Source organism: Oratosquilla oratoria, chromosome 15, assembly GCF_046742065.1.
Source record: "Oratosquilla oratoria isolate Oo_2021 chromosome 15, ASM4674206v1, whole genome shotgun sequence".
Classification (NCBI taxonomy): Eukaryota; Metazoa; Arthropoda; class Malacostraca; order Stomatopoda; family Squillidae; genus Oratosquilla; species Oratosquilla oratoria.
In genome coordinates, this window is record NC_134791.1 from 67,695,430 (window position 1) to 67,719,190 (window position 23,761).

Consider the following 23,761-nt stretch of genomic DNA (forward strand, 5'->3'; position numbering starts at 1 on the left):
CAAAATAATATATGATAAAGTTACCTTGTCAATCTCAGATACAAGCAGAAACTTAATAGTTTTTATATGAAAATCTATACATTGATACATACGCAAATGGAAGTTGGAACGCTGTTGCCAAAACTTATGCTCCCACGCAATTTTCAACCAGAGCGGCGCACGTAGGCAGATGCAGCTCTCGTTCTCACACCATAACTTGCTACTTCCGAACACAATGATGATATGCAATTTCGCAAATATTACGTAAATCAGTTCCTAAGATTGACAAGATAGATCCACAAGATAATACACATACATAAATCTTTATGTAATGAATGGAACATGTTTGACAAAGCAAAAGAAGAACGAAATACGTATATAAAGGTAGAATTAACCCGCTAAGACCGACGGCCGAAAATTTAGCAATCTCCCAGTACCGCAATTATCATAAAAAAATCAACTCCTATGAATTACTCTGGAAAAAAATCTGCTGTTAGTAGACATGACAATGCATCATCCTACAAGTTTTTATTGCTCTACTCACCATAGTTGTCTCGGAATAATTACCGAGAGTTGGAGAAGATTGTGGTAGCGGCAACTCTCCGCCTCTCTGGCGGCGGCACGCAGTGCTGGGTGGACACGATTGGCTTCACAGAATCCCGCTTTGCCCGACCTCGTGCACTAACAACAGGGGTTGTTGATGCCGTTTTTGGCACGTTTATGGTCACCACCAGATGCATAGTTGTAAATAATAGTTTCGTAAATAAGTAAATACGTAAATACGTAAAAATTCTCGCCGTGACACGATGCGCACGCCTCTCACAAAATTTTGCGGCACACTGGCTGGCGAGAGCAGTTTACTTCCTGCTAGCCTACAGTACTACCATAGGACTACGTCATGGCCAAATATAGCAGTGCTACCAATTTTAGCGCGGTTTTTATTAGCGCTGAAAGTAGCTGCCCCATTTAAGGCCTGTCGGACGTTTGCGATGCAGCCCTATTTAAGGCCTGTCGGTCTTAGCGGGTTAATTAAAATGACAGTCTTCATACGTCACGTTGACGGTTTGGTCAGGAAGGTGAGCTACGGGCCTACCGTGGGAAAGCCGGCATAACTCACAACTTATCAAAAGTACACATATGCACACACGTGCACATGAGAAATGTTTTAGCCATTCACTACGACGGGTCTGTAGTCGTAACTCCTCCCTCCTCAAGAGACACGCAACGGGAGAGAGTGTCGGCTAGAACGTTCCGAGATCGCTTCACGTGATGGAAGGTGATGGGGGAGGCTTGAAGCTCTAGGCTACACCTGGTGAGTCTCTGGTTCGTATTCGTCATTCGGTTGAGATACACCAGAGGATTGTGATCCGTGTGGAGGTGTATCTCGAAGTGACCTCCGATGATGGGTTCGAAGTGCCGGAACGCTTCTATGAGGGCCAGGCATTCCTTCTCAATAGTGGAGTAATGGCGCTGTGAAGGTTTCAGTTTACGGCTGAAGTATGCCACCACACGTTTGGTACCGTGACGTTCCTGTAGTAGAGCCGCCCCAATCCCTACTTCACTGGAATCTGTATAGAGATGAAAGGGCAGAGTATAGTCTGGGGTTATCAGCACTGGACTATGCTTTAATAGGGATTTTAGATGCGCGAAGGCCCGATCGCATGTCGGGGTCCACTGAAACCGTTGGTCCTTTCTCAGTAGATTAGTCAGGGGCTCAGCTATCTCTGCAAAATTTTTGCAATAACGTCGATAATAACCAAACATACCTAATATTCTTCTTACTTCCCTGCGGTTAGTAGGTCTAGGTAGGTTGGTAATGGCCTTCACTTTGAGGTCCAGGGGTTGAACCATGGAGTTGCCGACTGCATGTCCCAAATAAGCCACCTGGGCTTGTCCAAACTCACTCTTGGCCAAGTTCAAGGTGAGGCGAGCTTGATCAGCTCTGCTGAGGAAAGTATAAAGTTGGGTTAAATGCTCCTCCCACGTGTTACTGTAGATGATTATATCATCTAAGTAACTCCTTACTCCTGGCAAACCTGTAATAAGAGTGTTTATCAAACGTTGATAGGTTGCAGGAGAGTTTCTCAAGCCAAAAGGCATAACGTTGAAATGGTATAAACCGTCAGGGGTCACGAAGGCAGTAAGTTCCTTCGCATCAGGGTGGAGGCTTATTTGGTAAAACCCATGTAAGAAGTTTAATTTGGTAAGGTAGGTAGCTGTCCTTAAGTTATCTATGATGTCCTCAATCCGAGGCAAGGGATAAGCATCAGCCTTAGTTTTCTCATTTACCTTTCGGTAATCAACTACTAACCTGAAAGTATTGTTAGATTTAGGAATCAAAATACATGGTGAATTCCAAGGACTATGTGAAGGTTCTATAATACCTTGATCAATCAAAGAATTTACCTCTTTACGTAGGCACTCTCTCTTGGTTGGGTTTAACCGATATGGGGGCAGTTTAATAGGATCCTGCGAGATCAAATTAATCTTATGTTTAACTATCTCTGTCTTGGAGTTTTGAAGAGGCAGTTCTGGCTGAGGGAAAAATCTCTCCGTCTCTTCTACACCAACAGTAGTATGGCTGGCAATGGATACTCTGTGGTAGAAGGGTTTTAAAGTATTGATATGTACTAACCTCTTAGTTTTTCTTTTCTCTGGAGTGGGAATAATGTAGTTTAAGCTACTGGCCTTTTCTAAAATGGTATAAGGCCCTTGGTACTTGGCCATAAGGGGCTCACCTGCTACTGGGAGATAGACCAGTACTTGGTCTCCTGGAGAAAAACTACGTGGTTTAGCTTTTCGGTCGTACTTTACCTTCATTTTCCTTTGAGAATTTTCTAGATTCTCCCTGGCAATCTTCCAGGCAGTTACCAGTCTTGAATTTGAGAGAGATACTGGAGGGACGGGACTTGGACGTCTTCTTCCATCCACTTCTCTTTTACCATCTTGAGAGGACCCCGGACATCATGTCCGTAGAGTAGACTAGCTGGGCTACAACCTAAACTGTCTTGAACAGCAGTCCTAGGAGCAAACAACAGGAAGGGGAGGCCTTCTTCCCAATCCTTCTCCTGTTCTTGTATAAACTTGCGAATCATACTTTTCAAAGTGCCGTGGAATCTTTCCAAGGCGCCCTGAGACTGGGGATGATAAGGTGAGGAGGTGGTGTGCATGACACCTAACTCAATCAATGAATCCTTAAAATATTTAGACAGGAAATTACTTCCTTGATCAATTTAGATCTCAACAGGGAAACCTACTAATGTAAAATACTTCAACAGTGATTTGATTACTGTTTTTGCTTTGGTATCTTTGAGGGGAATAGCCTCGGGAAACCTGGTAGCTAAACACATAATGGTGAGAATATATTTGAATCCTTTCTTAGAAGGAGGAAGAGGTCCTACAACATCTATCAAAATTTTGGAAAAAGGCTCTCCTATAGCGGGAATGGGGTGCAAAGGAGCTACAGGAATAGGTTTGTTACTTTTTCCTACCAACTGGCATGTGGGGCAAGCACGACAATACTCAGCGACATCTTTGACTAATGTAGGCCAATGAAAATGAGCACTTACTCTTTTTAGGGTCTTCCTGACACCTAGGTGTCCTGATAAAGCGGAAGAGTGGGCTAAATCTAAGACTTTCTCTCTGTAGGAAGTGGGGACAACAATTTGGTGTATTTCTTCCCAGGTTTGGTTAGCTGGGGTAGCTGCTGGGCGATATTTCCGCATCAGAACGCCTTTACGAATATAATGACCTCTGTCAATGTCATTAACTTCTGCCTCAGTGGCAGCCTTTTCGAAAACCGGGACAAGAGTCTCATCGCTCTTCTGCTCCTTTAACAAATTTTCTCTCGTTAAGGGGAGAGGATCTGTAATGGTTAATGTCTCCTTATAAGGAGAGTTTTTAATTAAAAGACTTCCAACTGTATTGGAGTTCTTAAATGCCACCAATACAGTTAGAAGTCTTTTAATTAAAAACTCTCCTTCTAAGGAAGAAGGATGCATATATATGGTGCTAAAGAAATTGTTAGAAATAAGTCATATTTGACTAGAAATATAATAGAATCCAGTCTGATCAAAGATACATTTGTCAATAACAAAATTGAAGTCATGGCATGTACAAACTGGACAATTTTATTGTGAAAAAGATAGTAGCCCAAATATCCGCTGCCGCGAATGGGTCAGGTCGACATTAGAGCCTCACGACCTTTCCCGGTTCCCTTCCTGACCTTATACTCTGTGTATATATTCTTGTATTCTTTTTCATTTCTATGTACCCTGAGGATGTCTGAATAGACGATAGCGCTTGGTCATCAGTTTATCTTTTACCGTGGTGGTTTTTCCGCATATTTAGAATCACGAGTTTATGTGATTTCTCACCCATATATATATATATATATATATATATATATATATATATATATATATATATATATATATATATATATATATATACTTTCTTTTTTAGGAATATCCCCTTTTGAGGCTACAGCTAGTAAGACTCCTAATCCCATCCCCCGTCCCTTTTGTGTCGCCTTTTACGACTCAAGTGGAAATACTTGGTGGCAGTATTTTTTTGCCCCCACCACAGGGTAGGTAGGCGAAAAAAGGAAATGAATATTCAGACAAATGGTACAGGACAGTAACAAGGGGTTGGGGGACAGCATAACGGAGGGACAGTCGTAGAATAAGTGTCATAATTTCTCTATGTACAGAGTTTTCCTCTATCACAGACAAAATTATGTGCGGCTCTGGTCCGTAGGGGCGCCTCATATAGACCCTAAAGTATCAACTGCATGCTACTCTGCCACAATAACATGCAGCCAATACCCCAGGAGGTGCCAAGATAGGGAGGGAGGAGGGTGGAGGGGAAATGAAACGGGTGGGAGGGATTTCTATGCCTCGTGTGTGTAAGGGGGAAAAAGCCTTTGGTATATGTATGTATACATATATATATATATATATATATATATATATATGTATATATATATATATATATATTATATATATACCGTATATATACATGTATATATATATAAATATATTATATATAATGTATATATATATATATATATATATATAATGTATATATATAATGTATATATATATATATATATATATATATATATATATATATAATATATATATATATATATATATATATATATATATATTGATAAGTATTTTAGACAAAATATTTGTATGGTGGAGAAGATAAACACAGGGGAAGGCTCGGAACCCTAAACACTCTAACGTTTCGTTCGCGTAGAACTTCTTCAGAGAGTGTATGTAGAACTGCAATTGAAGTTTATGTACTAAATCTAATTACCTTTTCGGACACTTGGGAAAGGTCGTTTTTCTGGCGTGTTTTAGAATTAAAATACTAGTTTAGCTAAATTGATAAACCCTTCTCGATGATTCGATGAATTATTAGTTGAAATATATGCTGATTCAACAATTCTTCTAGTGAATTTATCAAAACCTTTATGTAGCACTTCAGCTTCTCTCCAGTTTGGTAAATGATCGAATTTATCCGCATGAACTACTAAAGAATTAGATGTCCTATGTGCTTTTATGTCGTTTTTATGTTCATAGATTCTTTTTTCTAATCCTCTTGACGATTCGCCAAAATAAGCCATTGAGCAACTATTGCACGGGATTTTGTATACGACGCTGTTTTCGGAATTGTTTCTCTTTTCGGAAGTCTTTATTAAATCACCTATCCTCTTGTTAGTTATTTTATCTATGTTTATACCTGATTTTGTTAAATATTTGTCTATTATTGGTGACGTTTCTGAGCCAGGTACTGATATGAAATTTGTATTATTTTTATCATTTCTCTCTCTTTCCGCGATTGTAAATATTTATTGCTTTTCTTTTTGTTCTTTTCAACATTCCCTCTGGATATCCAAGTTTGTCAAAGGTTTTCATAATGTAATCAAATTCGCCTTCTAGGTATTCATTACTACAGATTCGTAGTGCCCTGAGAAAAAATCCTATTACTATACCACTCTTTGTCCTATCATCATGTGCGGAGAAGTAATGTACTAAATCCTCTTTGTTTGTTTCCTTTCTGTATACTGAGAAAGTTAATGTTTTTCCCACTCGTCGTATTAACGTATCTAGGAAGGGCAATTGTCCGTTTTGTTCCTCTTCTACGGTGAACTGAATATCGCTGTTGACCGCGTTAAGCATTCTCACTTTATTATTTACATTGGTGTTTTCGGGGATGATTGCGAGGACGTCGTCTACATATCTAAACCAGTGTGATCCCCTACCATTGATTCTGATAAAGTTTTCTTTTTCTAATAATTCCATATATAGAGAGGCCATCACTGCACTTAAAGGACTACCCATAGCGAGACCTCTATGTTGTTCATATTCGTCACCATTAAAAGTAAACGCACCGAAATTTACGCATAAATCTATCAATTCTATATAATCTTGTTTTCTTATGGGTAGGTCAGTATCGTTCATATCTTTTATTACTCTCTTTACTGCTTCTAACGCACCGTCAGTGGAAATATTTGTATATAACGCCTTGACATCATAGCTTACTAACTTCTTCCCCGTGAAATCTAAATCTTATAATCTTGTCAAAAGATCGTTAGAATTTTTCAAATGTGTATTGCTGATCGATCCCATTGCCTGTGATAACGGTTTGGCTAGACATTTCGCTAGTCTGTGGGGTGCACTGCCAACCCCTGAAGCTATGGGTCGCATTGGAACGTTGGGTTTGTGAATTTTTGGAATACCGCGCATTCTGGGAGGATTGGGGTATTCCTCCAGAAGTCCCATTAATTTCTTTCCTTTTTCAGTTTTATTAAGAAATATTTCTGGCATGTTTTTTTTTTTTTTTTTTTATATCTGCTTCATTCGTTGCGAAACCTATATGTTTTTTTGCGATAAGTATTGTCGTCATCGAAGAGCTCTAACATTTTACTGATATAGTCCTCTTTTGATAAGATCACGATACCACCTCCTTTATCTGCATTGGTGATTACTATGTCTTTGTCTAAGCCTAGATTTATTAAAGCTTTCTTGAATCTTTTGGGGATGACGCATTCGTTTTTAATGGCTAACGCTTGGTAACATGTAACAATTCCCTGTTTGAATCCTTTTTCAATATCGCTGTCACTCCATCTATAGTTTCTCTTAATAAAATCTGTGAATCCCCTTGTGTTAATACTAGTGTCGAATTTAAGTCCTAGTGAGAGAGCTTGAATTTCAGTATTCGGTAATCTCCTATCTGAAAGATTTGTTATTATTTCACACCTTCCAATTTTATTACAATCGCTGTTGTCAACATAGACTGTTTAATTTTCGCTCTAGTCTTTCACTTTGTGATGTCTTTCTTTTTCTAATTTATAAATTAGGTGTGATGGTAATTGCACTCCAAATCTACAAGTACATTTATGAGTCGGTGGGCATATGTCTGATGGGCAAATGTCCGGTGACCGAATATCCGGTATCGGTGTTCCGTTCTTATGGATCTGTTTCCATATTGGTAGTTTCACTTTATCACGTAATGTTTCTATTTTGTTGTCCAAATCTTTACAAGCTTCTTCTAAATATACTTTAGGACACTTCCCGAATGGGTTGTTCTCACTAACCAGTTGTTTCGGAGCCGATTTAGGAAGGACCTTTTCTTCCAAGCAATCCTGTAGAAATTTACGTTGTAGTACACATCTATCCAACTTGCGTCTTCTGTGGTATTCCTGCCAAATAACCTCCTGTTGCTCTCCATCATTTGACATATTGATAAGTATTTTAGACAAAATATTTGGATGGTGGAGAAGATAAACACAGGGGAAGGCTCGGAACCCTAAACACTCTAACGTTTCGTTCGCGTAGAACTTCTTCAGAGAGTGTATGTAGAACTGCAATTGAAGTTTATGTACTAAATCTAATTACCTTTTCGGACACTTGGGAAAGGTCGTTTTTCTGGCGTGTTTTAGAATTAAAATACTAGTTTGTTTAGCTAAATTGATAAACCCTCCTCGATGATTCGATGAATTATTAGTTGAAATATATGCTGATTCAACAATTCTTCTAGTGAATTTATCAAAACCTTTATGTAGCACTTCAGCTTCTCTCCAGTTTGGTAAATGATCGAATTTATCCGCATGAACTACTAAATAATTAGATGTCCTATGTGCTTTTATGTCGTTTTTATGTTCATAGATTCTTTTTTCTAATCCTCTTGACGATTCGCCAAAATAAGTCATTGAGCAACTATTGCACGGGATTTTGTATACGACGCTGTTTTCGGAATTGTTTCTCTTTTCGGAAGTCTTTATTAAATCACCTATCCTCTTGTTAGTTATTTTATCTATGTTTATACCTGATTTTGTTAAATATTTGTCTATTATTGGTGACGTTTCTGAGCCAGGTACTGATATGAAATTTGTATTATTTTTATAATTTCTCTCTCTTTCCGCGATTGTAAATATTTATTGCTTTTCTTTTTGTTCTTTTCAACATTCCCTCTGGATATCCAAGTTTGTCAAAGGTTACCCAGAAGGTTCAAGAAAGCTTTAATAAATCTAGGCTTAGACAAAGACATAGTAATCACCAATGCAGATAAAGGAGGTGGTATCGTGATCTTATCAAAAGAGGACTATATCAGTAAAATGTTAGAGCTCTTCGATGAAGACAATACTTATCGCAAAAAACATATAGGTTTCGCAACGAATGAAGCAGATAAATTAAAAAAAACATGCCAGAAAAATTCTTAATAAAACTGAAAAAGGAAAGAAATTAATGGGACTTCTGGAGGAATACCCCAATCCTCCCAGAATGCGCGGTATTCCAAAAATTCACAAACCCAACGTTCCAATGCGAACCATAGCTTCAGGAGTTGGCAGTGCACCCCACAGACTAGCGAAATGTCTAGCCAAACCGTTATCACAGGCAATGGGATCGATCAGCAATACACATTTGAAAAATTCTAACGATCTTTTGACAAGACTATAAGATTTAGATTTCACGGGGAAGAAGTTAGTAAGCTATGATGTCAAGGCGTTATATACAAATATTTCCACTGACGGTGCGTTAGAAGCAGTAAAGAGAGTAATAAAAGATATGAACGATACTGACCTACCCATAAGAAAACAAGATTATATAGAATTGATAGATTTATGCGTAAATTTCGGTGCGTTTACTTTTAATGGTGACGAATATGAACAACATAGAGGTCTCGCTATGGGTAGTCCTTTAAGTGCAGTGATGGCCTCTCTATATATGGAATTATTAGAAAAAGAAAACTTTATCAGAATCAATGGTAGGGGATCACACTGGTTTAGATATGTAGACGACGTCCTCGCAATCATCCCCGAAAACACCAATGTAAATAATAAAGTGAGAATGCTTAACGCGGTCAACAGCGATATTCAGTTCACCGTAGAAGAGGAACAAAACGGACAATTGCCCTTCCTAGATACGTTAATACGACGAGTGGGAAAAACATTAACTTTCTCAGTATACAGAAAGGAAACAAACAAAGAGGATTTAGTACATTACTTCTCCGCACATGATGATAGGACAAAGAGTGGTATAGTAATAGGATTTTTTCTCAGGGCACTACGAATCTGTAGTAATGAATACCTAGAAGGCGAATTTGATTACATTATGAAAACCTTTGACAAACTTGGATATCCAGAGGGAATGTTGAAAAGAACAAAAAGAAAAGCAATAAATATTTACAATCGCGGAAAGAGAGAGAAATGATAAAAATAATACAAATTTCATATCAGTACCTGGCTCAGAAACGTCACCAATAATAGACAAATATTTAACAAAATCAGGTATAAACATAGATAAAATAACTAACAAGAGGATAGGTGATTTAATAAAGACTTCCGAAAAGAGAACCAATTCCGAAAACAGCGTTGTATACAAAATCCCGTGCAATAGTTGCTCAATGACTTATTTTGGCGAATCGTCAAGAGGATTAGAAAAAAGAATTTATGAAAATAAAAACGACATAAAAGCACATAGGACATCTAATTCTTTAGTAGTTCATGCGGATAAATTCGATCATTTACCAAACTGGAGAGAAGCTGAAGTGCTACATAAAGGGTTTTGATAAATTCACTAGAAGAATTGTTGAATCAGCATATATTTCAACTAATAATTCATCGAATCATCGAGGAGGGTTTATCAATTTAGCTAAACAAACTAGTATTTTAATTCTAAAACACGCCAGAAAAACGACCTTTTTTCCAAGTGTCCGAAAAGGTAATCAGATTTAGTACATAAACTTCAATTGCAGTTCTACATACACTCTGAAGAAGTTCTACGCGAACGAAACGTTAGAGTGTTTAGGGTTCCGAGCCTTCCCCTGTGTTTATGTTCTCCATCACCCAAATATATATGTATATATATATATATATATATATATATATATATATATGTATATATATATATATATATATATATATACATATATATAAATAGTCACCGCAAAAATGACTCGGACCTACCCGGTAAAATAGTATGGAACCGAGGTACGTATGTTATTTGCGATGAGTAGGCTATACAGTTGGTTGCTGTCGCTGGCGACATCTGACATCTTTCTCGGTGAGTCTGTGGACCACATGGGGGACTGCTTGGCCACTCAATGTTGTTTGAAGCTCCCTAGCCGTACCGCTGCCCGCAAGCCTTTACTCATCGACCGCATGCAGAAGGCTAGGCTGGCATTTGCAAAGAAGTATGCTAAGTGGACGAAAGAAGAGTGGTTTAAGGTCATGTGGTCTGATGAAAGCACATTTCAACTCATCCCAAGCCAGCAAGTGAAGGTCAGACTCCCGTCAACAGCAAGCCGGTATGATGCGGCCTACAGATCCCCTACTGTGAAGCACTGTGAATCTGTCATGGTTTGGGCATGTTTTAGTGGTGCATTTGGTCGAGGAGGGCTGTATTTTCTGCCAAAGAATATGATGATGAATAGTGACCGGTATATTAGTGTGTTAAATGACCATCTCCTTCAGTGTTACAATATTCATGCCAGCAACATTTTCATGCATGACAGTGCTCCGTGTCACAAAGCAAGGAAGGTGACCAACTGGCTCTCTGAAAAGAATATTCAGGTCTTGCAGTGTCCAGGAAATAGTCCTGATCTCAGTCCAACTGAGAACTGTTGGCATGTAATGAAAAACACACTTGCAGAAAACAAACAGTCATCCTTGCCTAAGCTCATTGATGCAATTAAGAAAGTGTGGTGCATTGAAATGGGAGAGGATTACTTCCGCAATTTGAGTGACAGCATGCCAAAACGACTACAAGACGTCATCAAGAACAAGGGAACATGACTAAATATTAAAAGAAAGTATTTATATACATTATATGCCCATTTTTATTGTTATCTTTGCACGTGACTGCCAGTTTTGTTTATAGTCCGGGTAAGTCCGAATCTTTTTTGCGGTGACTGTATATATATATACAGTCACGTTTTTTCGATTTTACGTTTGAACTGACTGTAAAAAATAATATATATATATTTTGTTGTTGTAATTTTTTGAGTTTAGCGTGCTCTCCGTAGTACAAGACGTTCAAACGATACATACGCATGACGCTGTGTCCATTGTTTATATAGCACAAACGACAGACTGAACGTGCTTGCCTCCTCCTCCTCCTCCTCCCCCTCCTCCTTCTCCTCCACATCTCACTTTATGTTGCTTGAATTTAATTTATTTGAAATAAATGTTATTATTTTACAATGTTATGTTTATAATTAATGATTTAGGGGTGTTTTATAAGATACGGTAATAGAATTTATGGATGTATAGTACAGTATTAACGGTCATACATTACTGGAACGTACAGTAACAACTTACGTTCATTTTCACGTTATGTTCGGCCGTTCGGAACATAACTAATCACTCTGATAAGACCAAGATTGGAATGTATAAAAAAAACTTGAAAGAATACTAAGAGCAATTACAAAATTGGCACCAACATTCTCAAAACTATCATATGAAGAGAGACTAGCAAAACTTGAACTACAGACACTAGAGCAAAGAAGAGAGAGAGGAGATTTGATAGCTATTTACAGAATCATGAAAGGCATAGAAATTATTGATAGAGAGAATCTGATAAAATGGGATGATAGAAATACAAGAGGGCACGGAAAGAAAATCAAGAAAGACAGCTATAGAAGAGATCTGAAAAAGAACAGCTTTTCTCACAGAGTAATAGACTGTAGGAACAAGTTAGATGAGAAAGTGGTGTGTGCAAAAACAATACATGAATTTAAAAATAGTTTAGATAAAATGAGATATGAAGATGGGACACCACAAGCATAGCTCCCCTTCCCATAAAATACAACTAGGTAAATACAACTTGGTAAATATACATATATACACAAACAAATCTATAACGAAACTTGAAAGAATACAAAGAGCAATTACAAAATTGGCACCAACACTCAAAACTATCATATGAAGAGAGACTAGCAAAACTTGAGCTACAGAGACTAGAGTAGAGAAGAGAGAGAGGAGATTTGATAACTATTTACAGAATCATGAAAAGCATAGAAATTATTGATAGAGAGGAAATATGATGGAATGAAAGAAATACAAGAGGACACGGAAAGAAAATAAAGAAAGACAGCTATAGAAGAGATCTGAAAAAGAATAGCTTTCCTCACAGAGTAATAGACATTTGGAACAAGTTAGATGAGAAAGTGGTGTGTGCAAAAACAATACATGAATTTAAAAATAGTTTAGATAAAATGACACCACGAGCATAGCTCCTCTTCCCGTAAAATACAACCAGGTAAAATTACACACATATATATATATATATATATATATATATATATAGATAGATATATAATGTGTGTGTATATGTATATATATATATATATAATTATATATATATATATATATATATATATATATATATATATATATACACACACACATATGAGTGGAAGGGCGGTGAGCTAAACACAAAGAACTATTGGAGTTTTATTCACTGATGTTTCTTACCAGGACATTCTCAAAGTACTTTGAGAATGTCCTGGTAACGACGAAACATCAGTGAATAAAACTCCAACTGTTCTCTGTGTTTAGGTCACTGCCCTTCCACTCATTTGTCTTCCATACTTCATACATACATATACCAAAGGTTTTTCCCCCTTACGTGGGTGGTAGCTAAAAGACAAAGGCATAGAAACCACTCCCACCCATTTCATCCCCTACATACTCCACTCTCCTCTACCCTCTTCCCTCCTGGATGATGGGTCATCCCTGCATCTTGTCCACTGACCTGGGTCAGAAGTAGTGTTGCAAGACACAGTACATCCACAGCAAGGCCACTTCATTAATTCAGTGACCCCACCTCTCCGTCCCCTCATGAAGAAAAGTAGATGGGAGAAATCCCTTCAGGCTACGTCAAATTATTTCTCATACATACCTTATCACCCTCCATTGCCCATCCACTCTCCCTCATGCATCACAACATCATCAATACACAACCCTTCTCCATTCACCCCTATCTTCTGTCCTCTCCCTTCCTTCCTCAACAGACATTCCCCTCTTTTCCAATGCTCCTTTTACCCCATCCATCTCATCCTAGGCCAGCCCCTCATGTTCGCTCTTTCCACATCTGCCTTCCACACCTCTTTTACTAATCTTTCTTCACTCATTCTTTCCATGTGTCCAAATCATCCCAATACTCTCTCATCAACCCTATCTCCCAACTCCCTTTCCACCCCTGTTCTCCTCCTCATTTCTCATTCTAGCCTAGTAACCCCTATCATACTCCTCAAGCATTTCATCTCAAACACATTCAAACTACTCTCTTCCTCTCTCATGTTCCATGTTTCTGCCCCCATACAGTGCTGTCAGCACAATCACTCCTTCATACAATCTCCTCTTCGCATCCATTCCCAAATGACTATTTCTCATTACACTTTTTAATCCCCAAAGGCATTTACTCACTTTTCTCAATTTACATTCTACCTCCACCCTCACTCCTCCCTTTCCTGCCACATTAGCAGCCAAGTACTTAAAACTATCCACTTCCTCCAGTCTCTCTCCCTTAATACTCACAATTACTCCTTCATACAATCTCCTCTTAGCATCCATTCCTAAATATCTATTTCTCATTACACTTTTTAATCCCCAAGGCATTTACTTGTTTCTCTCAATCTACATTCTACCTCTACCTCCACTCCTCTCTTTCCTGCCACATTTGCACCCAAGAATCTAAAACTATCCACTTCCTTTAGTCTCTCTCCCTTAATACTCACTTCCAGTCTACTGCCACTTTCTGTCCTTGTACATCTCATGACCTTACTTTTACCCACATTTATTTTGAACTTATTTCTTTCACACACCTTCCCAAACTCTGCCACTAACTTCCTTAATCCCTCCTCTGATTCTGCTACAAACGCAGTGTCATCAGCAAACAACAACTGGCTTATCTTCCCCTTTTCTCCATTTTCTTTAACCATCTCCAATCCCTGACCCACTACCCTTGCATTTACCTCTTGGACCACCCCTTCCATGTATATATTGAACAGCCAGGGTGACATAATATATCCCTGATGAAGTCCCACCTTTACCTCAAACCACTCACTCTCTCCATTTCTAATCCTAACGCAAGCTCTACTACTCTTGTAAAAACTCTTGACTGCTCTTAACAACTTTCCTCCTATCCCATATATCTGTAGTACCTGCCACAGTGCCTTCCTGTCTACCATATCATAAGCCTTTTCCAGATCTATAAAAACCCAAAATACATCCTTACCTTTTCCTATAGCTTTCTCACATATCTGTCTTACCACAAAAATCTGATCTACACAACTACTACCTGTCCTAAAACCACGCTGTTCCTCATCAATTACTCGCTCTGTTCCTCTACTAATCCACTCAATCAAGACCCTCACATAAGCCTTCCCAACTACACTTAACAAGCTGATCCCTCTCAAACTACTACACTCACACTTGTCCCCCTTTCCCTTGTAAAGTGGAACTATACAGGCACTCCTCCAGTCCTCCGGCACTCTACCCTCTCTTAAACAAACATTAAATAACCTCACCAGGCAGTCCACCATCACTGTACCTCCTATTTTCAGACATTCTGCATGGCATCCATCCAACCCAGGTGCCTTACCTGCTCTCATCATCTTAACAGCTTTCAATTCATCTTTCCTTATTTCTCCTCCATTTTCCTCACTCATCACAGTCATTTTCTTTGTGCTTCCCACTGCAACTACCTTTCCCTCCCTATCCTCCTTCACATTTAGCAACTCCCTAAAATACTCTGCCCATCTTCTTCTCACTGCCTTCTCTTCCATGATCACCTCTCCACCTACACCTTTTACCTCTTTCTCTACTTAATTTGTCTCCTCTTCCTCTTTTAATTTCTTTCCAAAATACCTTTTTTACCTTCAAAATTTTCTGTCATACTCTTACTCCCATTTCACATCTGCTCTCCTCTTTCCCTCCTTTACCTTATGCTTTACTTCTCTTCTTTTTACTTTGTACCACTCATATGATTCCTTCATCCTAATTTGTAACCAATCTATGAAAGTTTGCTTCTTCTCTTCTACACCCTTCTTTGCTTTCTCATCCCACCACTCACTACCCTTCCTTCTATTTCCTCCCATCCTCCTTGTTCCACACACCATCTTTGCACACACCCCTCTTGAACCATTCCCATTCCTCCTCCACTCCTAGTTCTACTCTATCCTTCACTCCTTCCCACTCCTCTCTCAGCTTCTTCTTATACTCCTCCTTTTCTTTCTCATTTAAGCAGTTCATTATAAGTACCTCCCTACCTTCTGCACTTTTCCTCTTTCTCCACCTCTTCTCCACTCTCAACTTACCTTCCACCAAAAAATTATCTGATATTCCCCCACTCTCTCCCCTTAGAACATGTACATCCTTAACTCTTCCTACCATACTCCTGGTTACCACTATATAGTCCATTAATGCTCTATCTACCACCACCCTCTCCCATATGTACTTATGCTTGACTTTCTTCCTAAACATTGTATTTGCTATCATCAACTCTCAATACACATCTCCACCATCAATTCTCCATTACAATTCTTTCCTGGAACTCCACACTTTCCAATCACTCCATATATTGGTTAATTTCCTACCCTAGCATCAAGGTCTTCCAATACAACTACATTGACATTTCTCCCTAATCCCTCTATGCACTCATTTAAATCCATCCAAAAAGCCTTCCTTTCCTCTATGCTCTTTTCACTACCAGGCCCATACGCACTTACAAAAACCCATATCTCCCTTCCCAGCTTCACCTTCATCCACATTAACCCGGAAGAAACCTCCTTCCACTCCACTACACACTTACCTCTCTTTTAACTTACTAGTATAGCCACCCTTTCTCTCCCTCGTCCTCTCTTCACTCCTGAGAACATCCCAACTACACTCCCAAACTCATACTCACCCCTCCCTCTCAACTTAGTTTCACTCAATGCCAATACATCCATCTTTCTTCTCACAAGCATACTGCCTATCTCTTTCCTTTTACTCTCATCTCTACCACATCGACACACATTAAAAGACCCAAACCATAGGATACTGGTTGGGAAACTCCTAGACCCTCTTATGCCTTTACTTTTTTTAGGAATGTCCCCTTTGGGGCTACAGGTAGCAGGATTCCTAGTCCTATCCCCGTCTCGTTTTTTGTTGCCTCGTTTGACTGAAGTGGGAAGACTTGGTAGTAGCATTCTTTTCCCCCACCAAAGGGTCAGCAAAAAAAAAAGAAATGAATATTCAGAGAAATGGTACAGGACAGTAACAAGGGGTTGGGGGACAGCATAACGGAGGGACAGTTGCAGTATAATAAAACTCTCATCATTTCTCTGTGAACAGAGTCTTCCTCTATCACAGACAAAATGGCATGGCTCTGGTCCATAGGGGCACCCCATATAGACCCTAAAGTATCAACTGCATGCCACAATAACATGCAGCCAATACCCCAGATGGGGTATTTACATATATATATATATATATATATATATGTATATATATATATATATATATATATATATATATATATACTGTATATATATATATATATACATATATATATTTACAACACTGAATGGGGCCCAGTGACTAGAGATACATTTTTATCAACCACAATGCACTTTAATTCTAAGCCATCAACATCGTATGAACTGTGGAGGCATATGCAGAAATTGAAACGTGGTATGCTCGAGGACTCGAACCTATGGCAAGCACATGATCAGTGCTGTAGTGACTTAGACCAATACACCATCAAGATATATATATATATATATATATATATATATATATATATATATATATATACAGACGCTCCTCAACTTACGTTTTAGTTACGTTCCGAACGGCCAAATGTAAGTTGAAAATGAACCTAAGTTGTTACTGTACTATACATCCATAAATTCTATTACCGTATCTTACAAAACACCCCTAAATCAATAATTATACACATAACATTGTAAAATAATAACATTAATTTCAAATAAATTAAATTCAAGCAACATAAATTGAGATGGTGGAGGAGGAGGGGAGGTGGAGGAGGAGGATGAGGCAAGGCACTTTCAGTCTGTCGTTTGTGCAATGTAAACAATGGACGCAGCGTCATGCATAAGTATTGTTTGAACTACGGAGAGCGCGCTAAACTAAAAAATTCACTAAAAAAAAAAAATTTACAATTTTTTTTTTTTAGTCAGTTCAAACGTAAAATCGAAAAAACGTAAAACGAATTAACGTAAGTAGAGGAGCGTCTGTATATATATATATATATATATATATATATTTTTTTTTTTCCCACCAAATTCCAAGATTTGCAGATTACTTAATTTGCCCTACATACTTTGATTGTTGGGGCAGGTAACATTCACTGCTAAGTATTGGAGAGGATCAACTAAGATGTTGAGAGACCAGCACACTTCTGTTTTTACGACATCTGTCGCTTTACATGGCAATTGTTATTTTACTTTTTCTTAAGAAAAGATGAACAGAAATGATATCCTTGTAGAGGTACATGCTCATGATAATCATTCATGTCATATAAGCAAATGCATAGTGTTAATTTTTTTTTTTTTTTTACTGCTGGCTTTTCCAGTGACTTCCCTGTGCCATCACATACAGCTTGAGCCACATGGGGTTTACCCATGATATGTTTATATTCAGACGACCACATCTTGCACCACTCCTCACTGAGCCACTTGTAGTATCTCCATCTCTGTTAACCTAAGGAAATAATTATGAAGGCATGATAGAGCATAGATAGGTGGCTAGCAATGTGACTCCTGCCCTGGGTAACATTTCATCACACTACACCACTACTGTACATGTAATTGATGGTTTTCAATGATTTGATCAATGTATTTCCAATAAGCTTGATGAAATGAGTTGCATATAACAATAGAATATAAAACAACTTAATACACAGCAAACATTGAAGCCAGCTGATATTTATCAGGTGGAAATTGGTATTGATGGTTTTGGGTGTTGACTGATAGCTTTGATAATGAGGGACTGCTGTATGTACATGGGAGGATTAAACTAGTCCTTAGGGGAGTGGGAGGTAGATTACATCTTGCAGGGTTGGGGCACTGTCAGTCTCACCATCCACCCCACTACCCCTAGAAAAAATAATTAGAATAAAATAGAATAAGATAAAAGAACGCCTCTGCCACAAAGGTGAATAAACTAGCCTAGTGGTAGCCAAAATGAAAGGATTACCCTCTGGTATAAAAGGTGTTAAAAGAGGTTGTGTACACCTGTAATTAACCTGTAAGTAGTGTTCCTTAAAAAATATTCTAGATTTTTTATTTCAATTTCTGATGAAATAAAAATGTAGGAAATAATCCTCTCTAGATTCTGTTTACATCTTTATTGCATATATCTGGTTGAAGAAAATTTTTTCAACCACTGGTGAAGTGCTTAGGTAATAAGTGATTTCATCACAGTGAAATCACAATCAGGCAAACACTCAAATATAATGGTCATAATAGTGTGATTCTATATTCTCTTGTATAGGCTTATTACTTAAAAAACATTTTCATTTGATTATACTTTTTCATGTAACATTAAGCTTTGATGAATGCATCCATGTGCTACTCCCACAAAAAAAAAATCTTTCAGTTACCATATTACCATTTGAATGAATTTTATATTTCAGTATCTTTAATATCTGAAATGTTTTGCATGGTGTGCTATAACTTTTACATATCAAACAAAAGTGAACTGTAGAGACTGTCAGCCTTTTTCCAGCTTTGTCATAAGATATGCATGAAATTTTCCAAGACCAGCCTTTTAAAGGTTTGAAACATAATCAGGTAGTTTAAAATGTTAGAATATGTTGCAAGATGATGCTTTACCCTGCACACTGTTATAACATTTGAATTTTTGTTTCAGAAAATTACCTCAGCCCAGCTGATATACAGATTGCATTGGACCAGTATGAGAGTGAAAATCAAGAAGTGATTCCTCCAGATGTTACAAGGCCAGAGCCACCTACCCGAAATGGGGTGAAAATAACTACTATTGACTCACAGAAACCAGCTGTAGCTATTGCTCACTTTGATTCAAAATCATGTATTAGTGTAGATTCTAAATCACAAACAAGTCATGACAAGCAGTCTATAGTGACAGTGGACTCAAAGGGTGCAAGCTCAAGTGGATACGAATCAAGAGCTACAAGTAATGCCTTTAGCTCTGATAGCAAAAGCCTCAAACTGAACAACACAAAATTTTCTAAGAATCAAAGTGTGAAAAGTCATGCTAAAGTTACTGTATCATCAGTGTATAATGACAGAGATAGTGTAAATGTGAAAGAGATTGTTAGCAACAAATCAAAGGCAAAAGCAAGTGATGGTCGGTCCCGCAGCAGTGATTCACGTGTTTCTTCAGTTCATAGTGGTGGGAGTGGAAGCAGTAAGCACACCTTGGGTAGTGGTTCTGAAAGTGATGAACGCACATTGGGGTCAAGGGGCTCAAAAAATTCTAAAGTTTCTAAAGTGTCTATGGGATCTAAAGGTTCTAAGGATAATTTGAACAAAGACATTGAAAAAGTGCATTGTATTGTCACAGAAAATCATGAAGAGGAAGAGGAGATTGAAGACATTAAACCACCAATTCCACCAAGAACTGATAAAATGCCTAAAGACTTTCGTCCTCCTATACCACCAAAAATGCACAAACTTCCAATGCCAAGAAATAGTCTTAAAGAAAAACTTAAAAATAATCTTAAATTAGAACTCAAGTTACCACCATCACATGGTTCAGCCTATAAACGTGCTAAATTTAAAGTGCGATTGATACAAAGGGCACAGCAACTACGCACAAGTAGCAACAATAACCATAAAAGCAAAAGATCTCAGGCTAATTCTAGTTCAGAGTCTGTGGTGCTTTTGAAATATCGGCGTTTAGAGCCGTCTCTGAGTATGCCTTACAATTTAGGTGCACACACCCCAGGAAGTTGTGGTAGTAGTGGTGGAGGGGACCAACCCATGCGACATTCCCAGAGTACACTCTCCATGCCGTCATTCCTTTGGGAAGTTGCCAATGGATCGTCATCATCAGGCGCTGCAGAATCTATGCCAGATTTACTTGCTAGTGATTCAGACTCTTCCTCTGAATTAAAAACCAAATCTCAGCAGCAGCGACCTCGACCACGACTTGAAAGGGGGCCACCAACACTGACCAACGTAGAGGTGGGACTTGTATCTGCATCAGATCCAACATTACTTGAAGTAGAAGGTGGTAAGATATCTGGAGTTGCTGCAACAAAGAAAGCTCCATCACCAAACAAAAAAACTCCAGATGGTCCTAAGCTGCCAATGAGTCAGCAAGACTCATCATCAAACAGTGATATAACATCTGAGCAGAGTGGATGGGTATCCAACTCAAGTAGGCAGAGTTCAGGTTCTTCCAGTGGACAAGCTAGTCCAGAATTGGACATCAAGCAGTTTCCTATCAAGGAGATCCTATCAGCTGCCTCAACAAACTTCAAACCAAATGGAACTCAAGTGCCAAAGAACTCTACAAATAAACCATCTTTAGGCAAAAGCACAGCTGTAAATAGACACACAGGAAACAGAGTTAGATCTCGTAGCCCAGCAAATCACTTGATTAATAGGACAGAACTGAAAGGTTGTGGTAGTTATAGGGGCATTTCAAAGGAAATAAGTCAGAGATCAGCATCAAATGACCAGTTACAAATAAAACATAAGAAGAATGCCCAAAGTAAAGAGGTGAAAAAATCACAGTCTTTACAAAAAGTGAATCACCAAAACAAAGGAGATTCACATGTGTACCAAGATGTGCCTCTACCTCCACCACCCAAGGAATTCCAAGACCCACTTCCAGGTTTACGGGAAGCACTTAGGGGTGGGGGTTTTGCAACCACAGGAAGAATTTCACGTGAAGACAGAGCAAGTCGGAAAGTGATTGGAACTTTTAAAGACCGCCCCAGAAGTGAAAGCCCCAAGACTGAAAATAGTCGAGCTTTAAGGGAAGAAAGTGAGAGAAGTGGTAAAAGTGGAGGTAGTTCAAGGACTGTAACACCAAGACATAGTGGAGACTTTGACCTTGTGGATTTAAGTCATGTGTATGAAAGTGTGAGTGAAGTATTGAATGATGTGCGCAGAGGGAGGAGAATAGGACAGCCACATGATAAATTCAATTCACTTCCATCAATGAGAAGAAGAAATCCAGTAGTGACCCAAGTTACCTCTTCTACCATCACAAAGAAACCTGAGAAGCGATCAGCAACTTCACAACGAAAAACAGCAACCCCTGATAGACTTTCAGAGCCAACTCCAACTAGGCAGAACCAGCAAAACAGCAATGGTACAGAACGAAGTAGGACACAGTCAGCTCCACCACCCAGTGTTGACTACCAGGACTATACTAATGATATCCCTTTATCTAGAGTTAATTCTAGGCCACACAGAAGGTCTGACCCCATACCTGACCCACCAACCCATCTGGCAGACAGCAAATGCACTCTGTTAGAGTTGTTCCTAGAGCAGCAAGGGGCCAGTGTTTGGGCTCAGCGAGAAATTCAGAGGGATTTACTAAAAGAAGCACAACGTTCACTAAAAAATGAGTCCAGAAAGGTTGGAGAAAATTTTCAGAAAGAAAAGCAAAATGAAAGAAAGACTGAGGAGAAAGTAGAGGCAAACTGTATTGGGAAAGTCAAACCAGCTGATGTTGTTCCAGATGGTTTTGAAGATAACATATCAGATGTTCCACCTCCTCCAAGACCACCTTCACCCAGGTAAATGAGTAGAACAATTAAAGAGTATGCTATGTATCAGATAATAATGAGTTTGCATTTCTTTGTATCAATTATTTACTATTTGTAGAGTTAGCATAAAAACTCAGTATACCAAGATGTAGTTAACTATGTTCATTTAAGTATCTTTCCAAAGGGATTTGATGTAAAAGGATCATGACTGAAACATTGAACAACATAATCATATATTAGTTTATCATGATGAAGTGCTACCCATTGAAATTGTCATTGGATATACCATTCTTTACATTTCTAGGGATAAATGATAGGTATCTGATATGGTGGTTATGTAAGATGAATGGTAGAGAGAATCTTCTCCCTGCTGCCCACTTTCATAACCCATCAACCCCCACACCTTGGAAGTGCAGACCTAAGGGATCGGCATTTGGTTTCTGCACTAGGGCCAAGATTGTATTTACCTAGTTGTATTTACCTAGTTGTATTATACAGGAAGGGAGCTGTGCTCAAGGTGACCTGTCATTGTATCTCTCAGCATCAAGTTTTTTCACAAAATCTTGAATAGTGTTTGCATACACTGTTTCTTTGTCTAATTTGTTCCAAGTATCTATCACTCTATGTGGGAAGCTGTTTTTTTTTTCAGATCTTTTATGTAATTATCTTTTTTTAGTTTCTTTTTGTGTCCTCTCGTTTTTCCTATTTCAAATGTATTTCTTCCATTTCTTTTACATAAGGAGAGCTGACAACTGGTGACTGATTCCTTCCTCCTGTTGCTTTTAGTCTGTGACATGGAAGCCATGCCACATTAAAATTGAATCCAAGATTAGATAATGCAGCAATAGTATGGTCCAGACACAAAGTGAAAAATATAAGAAAGATCAAGAAAATACAAACTAGCAATTAATATTATTTTCACTCTAGCAAAGAAGTGGAGGAGGATAGGGAGGGAAAGGTAGTTACAGTGGGAGGCACTAAGAAATGACAGTGATGAGTGAGGAAAATGGAGAAGATAAGAAAAGATGAGGTGAAAGCAGTCATTAAAATTATGAGACCAGGTGAGGGACCTGTGTTGGATGGGTGTCGTGCAGAATGTCTGAAGGGGGGAGGTGCAGTGATGGTGGACTGGCTGGTGGGGTTGTTTGGTGTTTGTCTGAAAGAAAGTAGAATGCCAGAAGACTGGAAGAATGCCTGTATAGTTCCACTTTACAAGGGAAAAGGGGACAAGTGTGAGTGTAGTAGTTTCAGGGGGATCAGTTTGTTGGGGGGGTTTGATTAAGAGGATTGGGGGAGGAACAGAGCAAGTAATTGGTGAGGAACAGTGTGGGTTTGGGACAGGTAGGCATTGCGTGGATCAGATTTTGTGGTGAGGTGGATATGTGAGAAAGCTTTAGGAAAAGGTAAGGATATTTTTTGGACTTTTATGGATTTGAAGGGGCTCATGATAGGGTAAACAGGAAGGCACTGTGGGAGGTACTGCAGATATATGGGATGGGAGGAAAGCTGTTGAGAGCAGTCCAGAGTTTTTATGAGAGCAGTAGAACCATGTG

General features: G+C 38.6%; 1 protein-coding gene across 10 annotated transcripts in view; it reads left to right on the forward strand.

Annotated features, from left to right (window-relative positions):
• LOC143033486 (protein FAM135A) overlaps positions 1-23,761 on the forward strand; it is a 1,114,982-nt gene that overhangs the window by 884,116 nt on the left and 207,105 nt on the right. For all 10 annotated transcript variants that reach the window (XR_012967181.1, XM_076198980.1, XM_076198982.1 and 7 more), the window contains one exon: positions 19,373-22,238. Coding sequence is in view for 9 of the 10 variants with exons in the window: in XM_076198980.1 (XP_076055095.1) it covers positions 19,373-22,238 (2,866 nt within the window). In the remaining variant the exon portion in view is untranslated. The remainder of the gene's footprint in view (positions 1-19,372; positions 22,239-23,761) is intronic.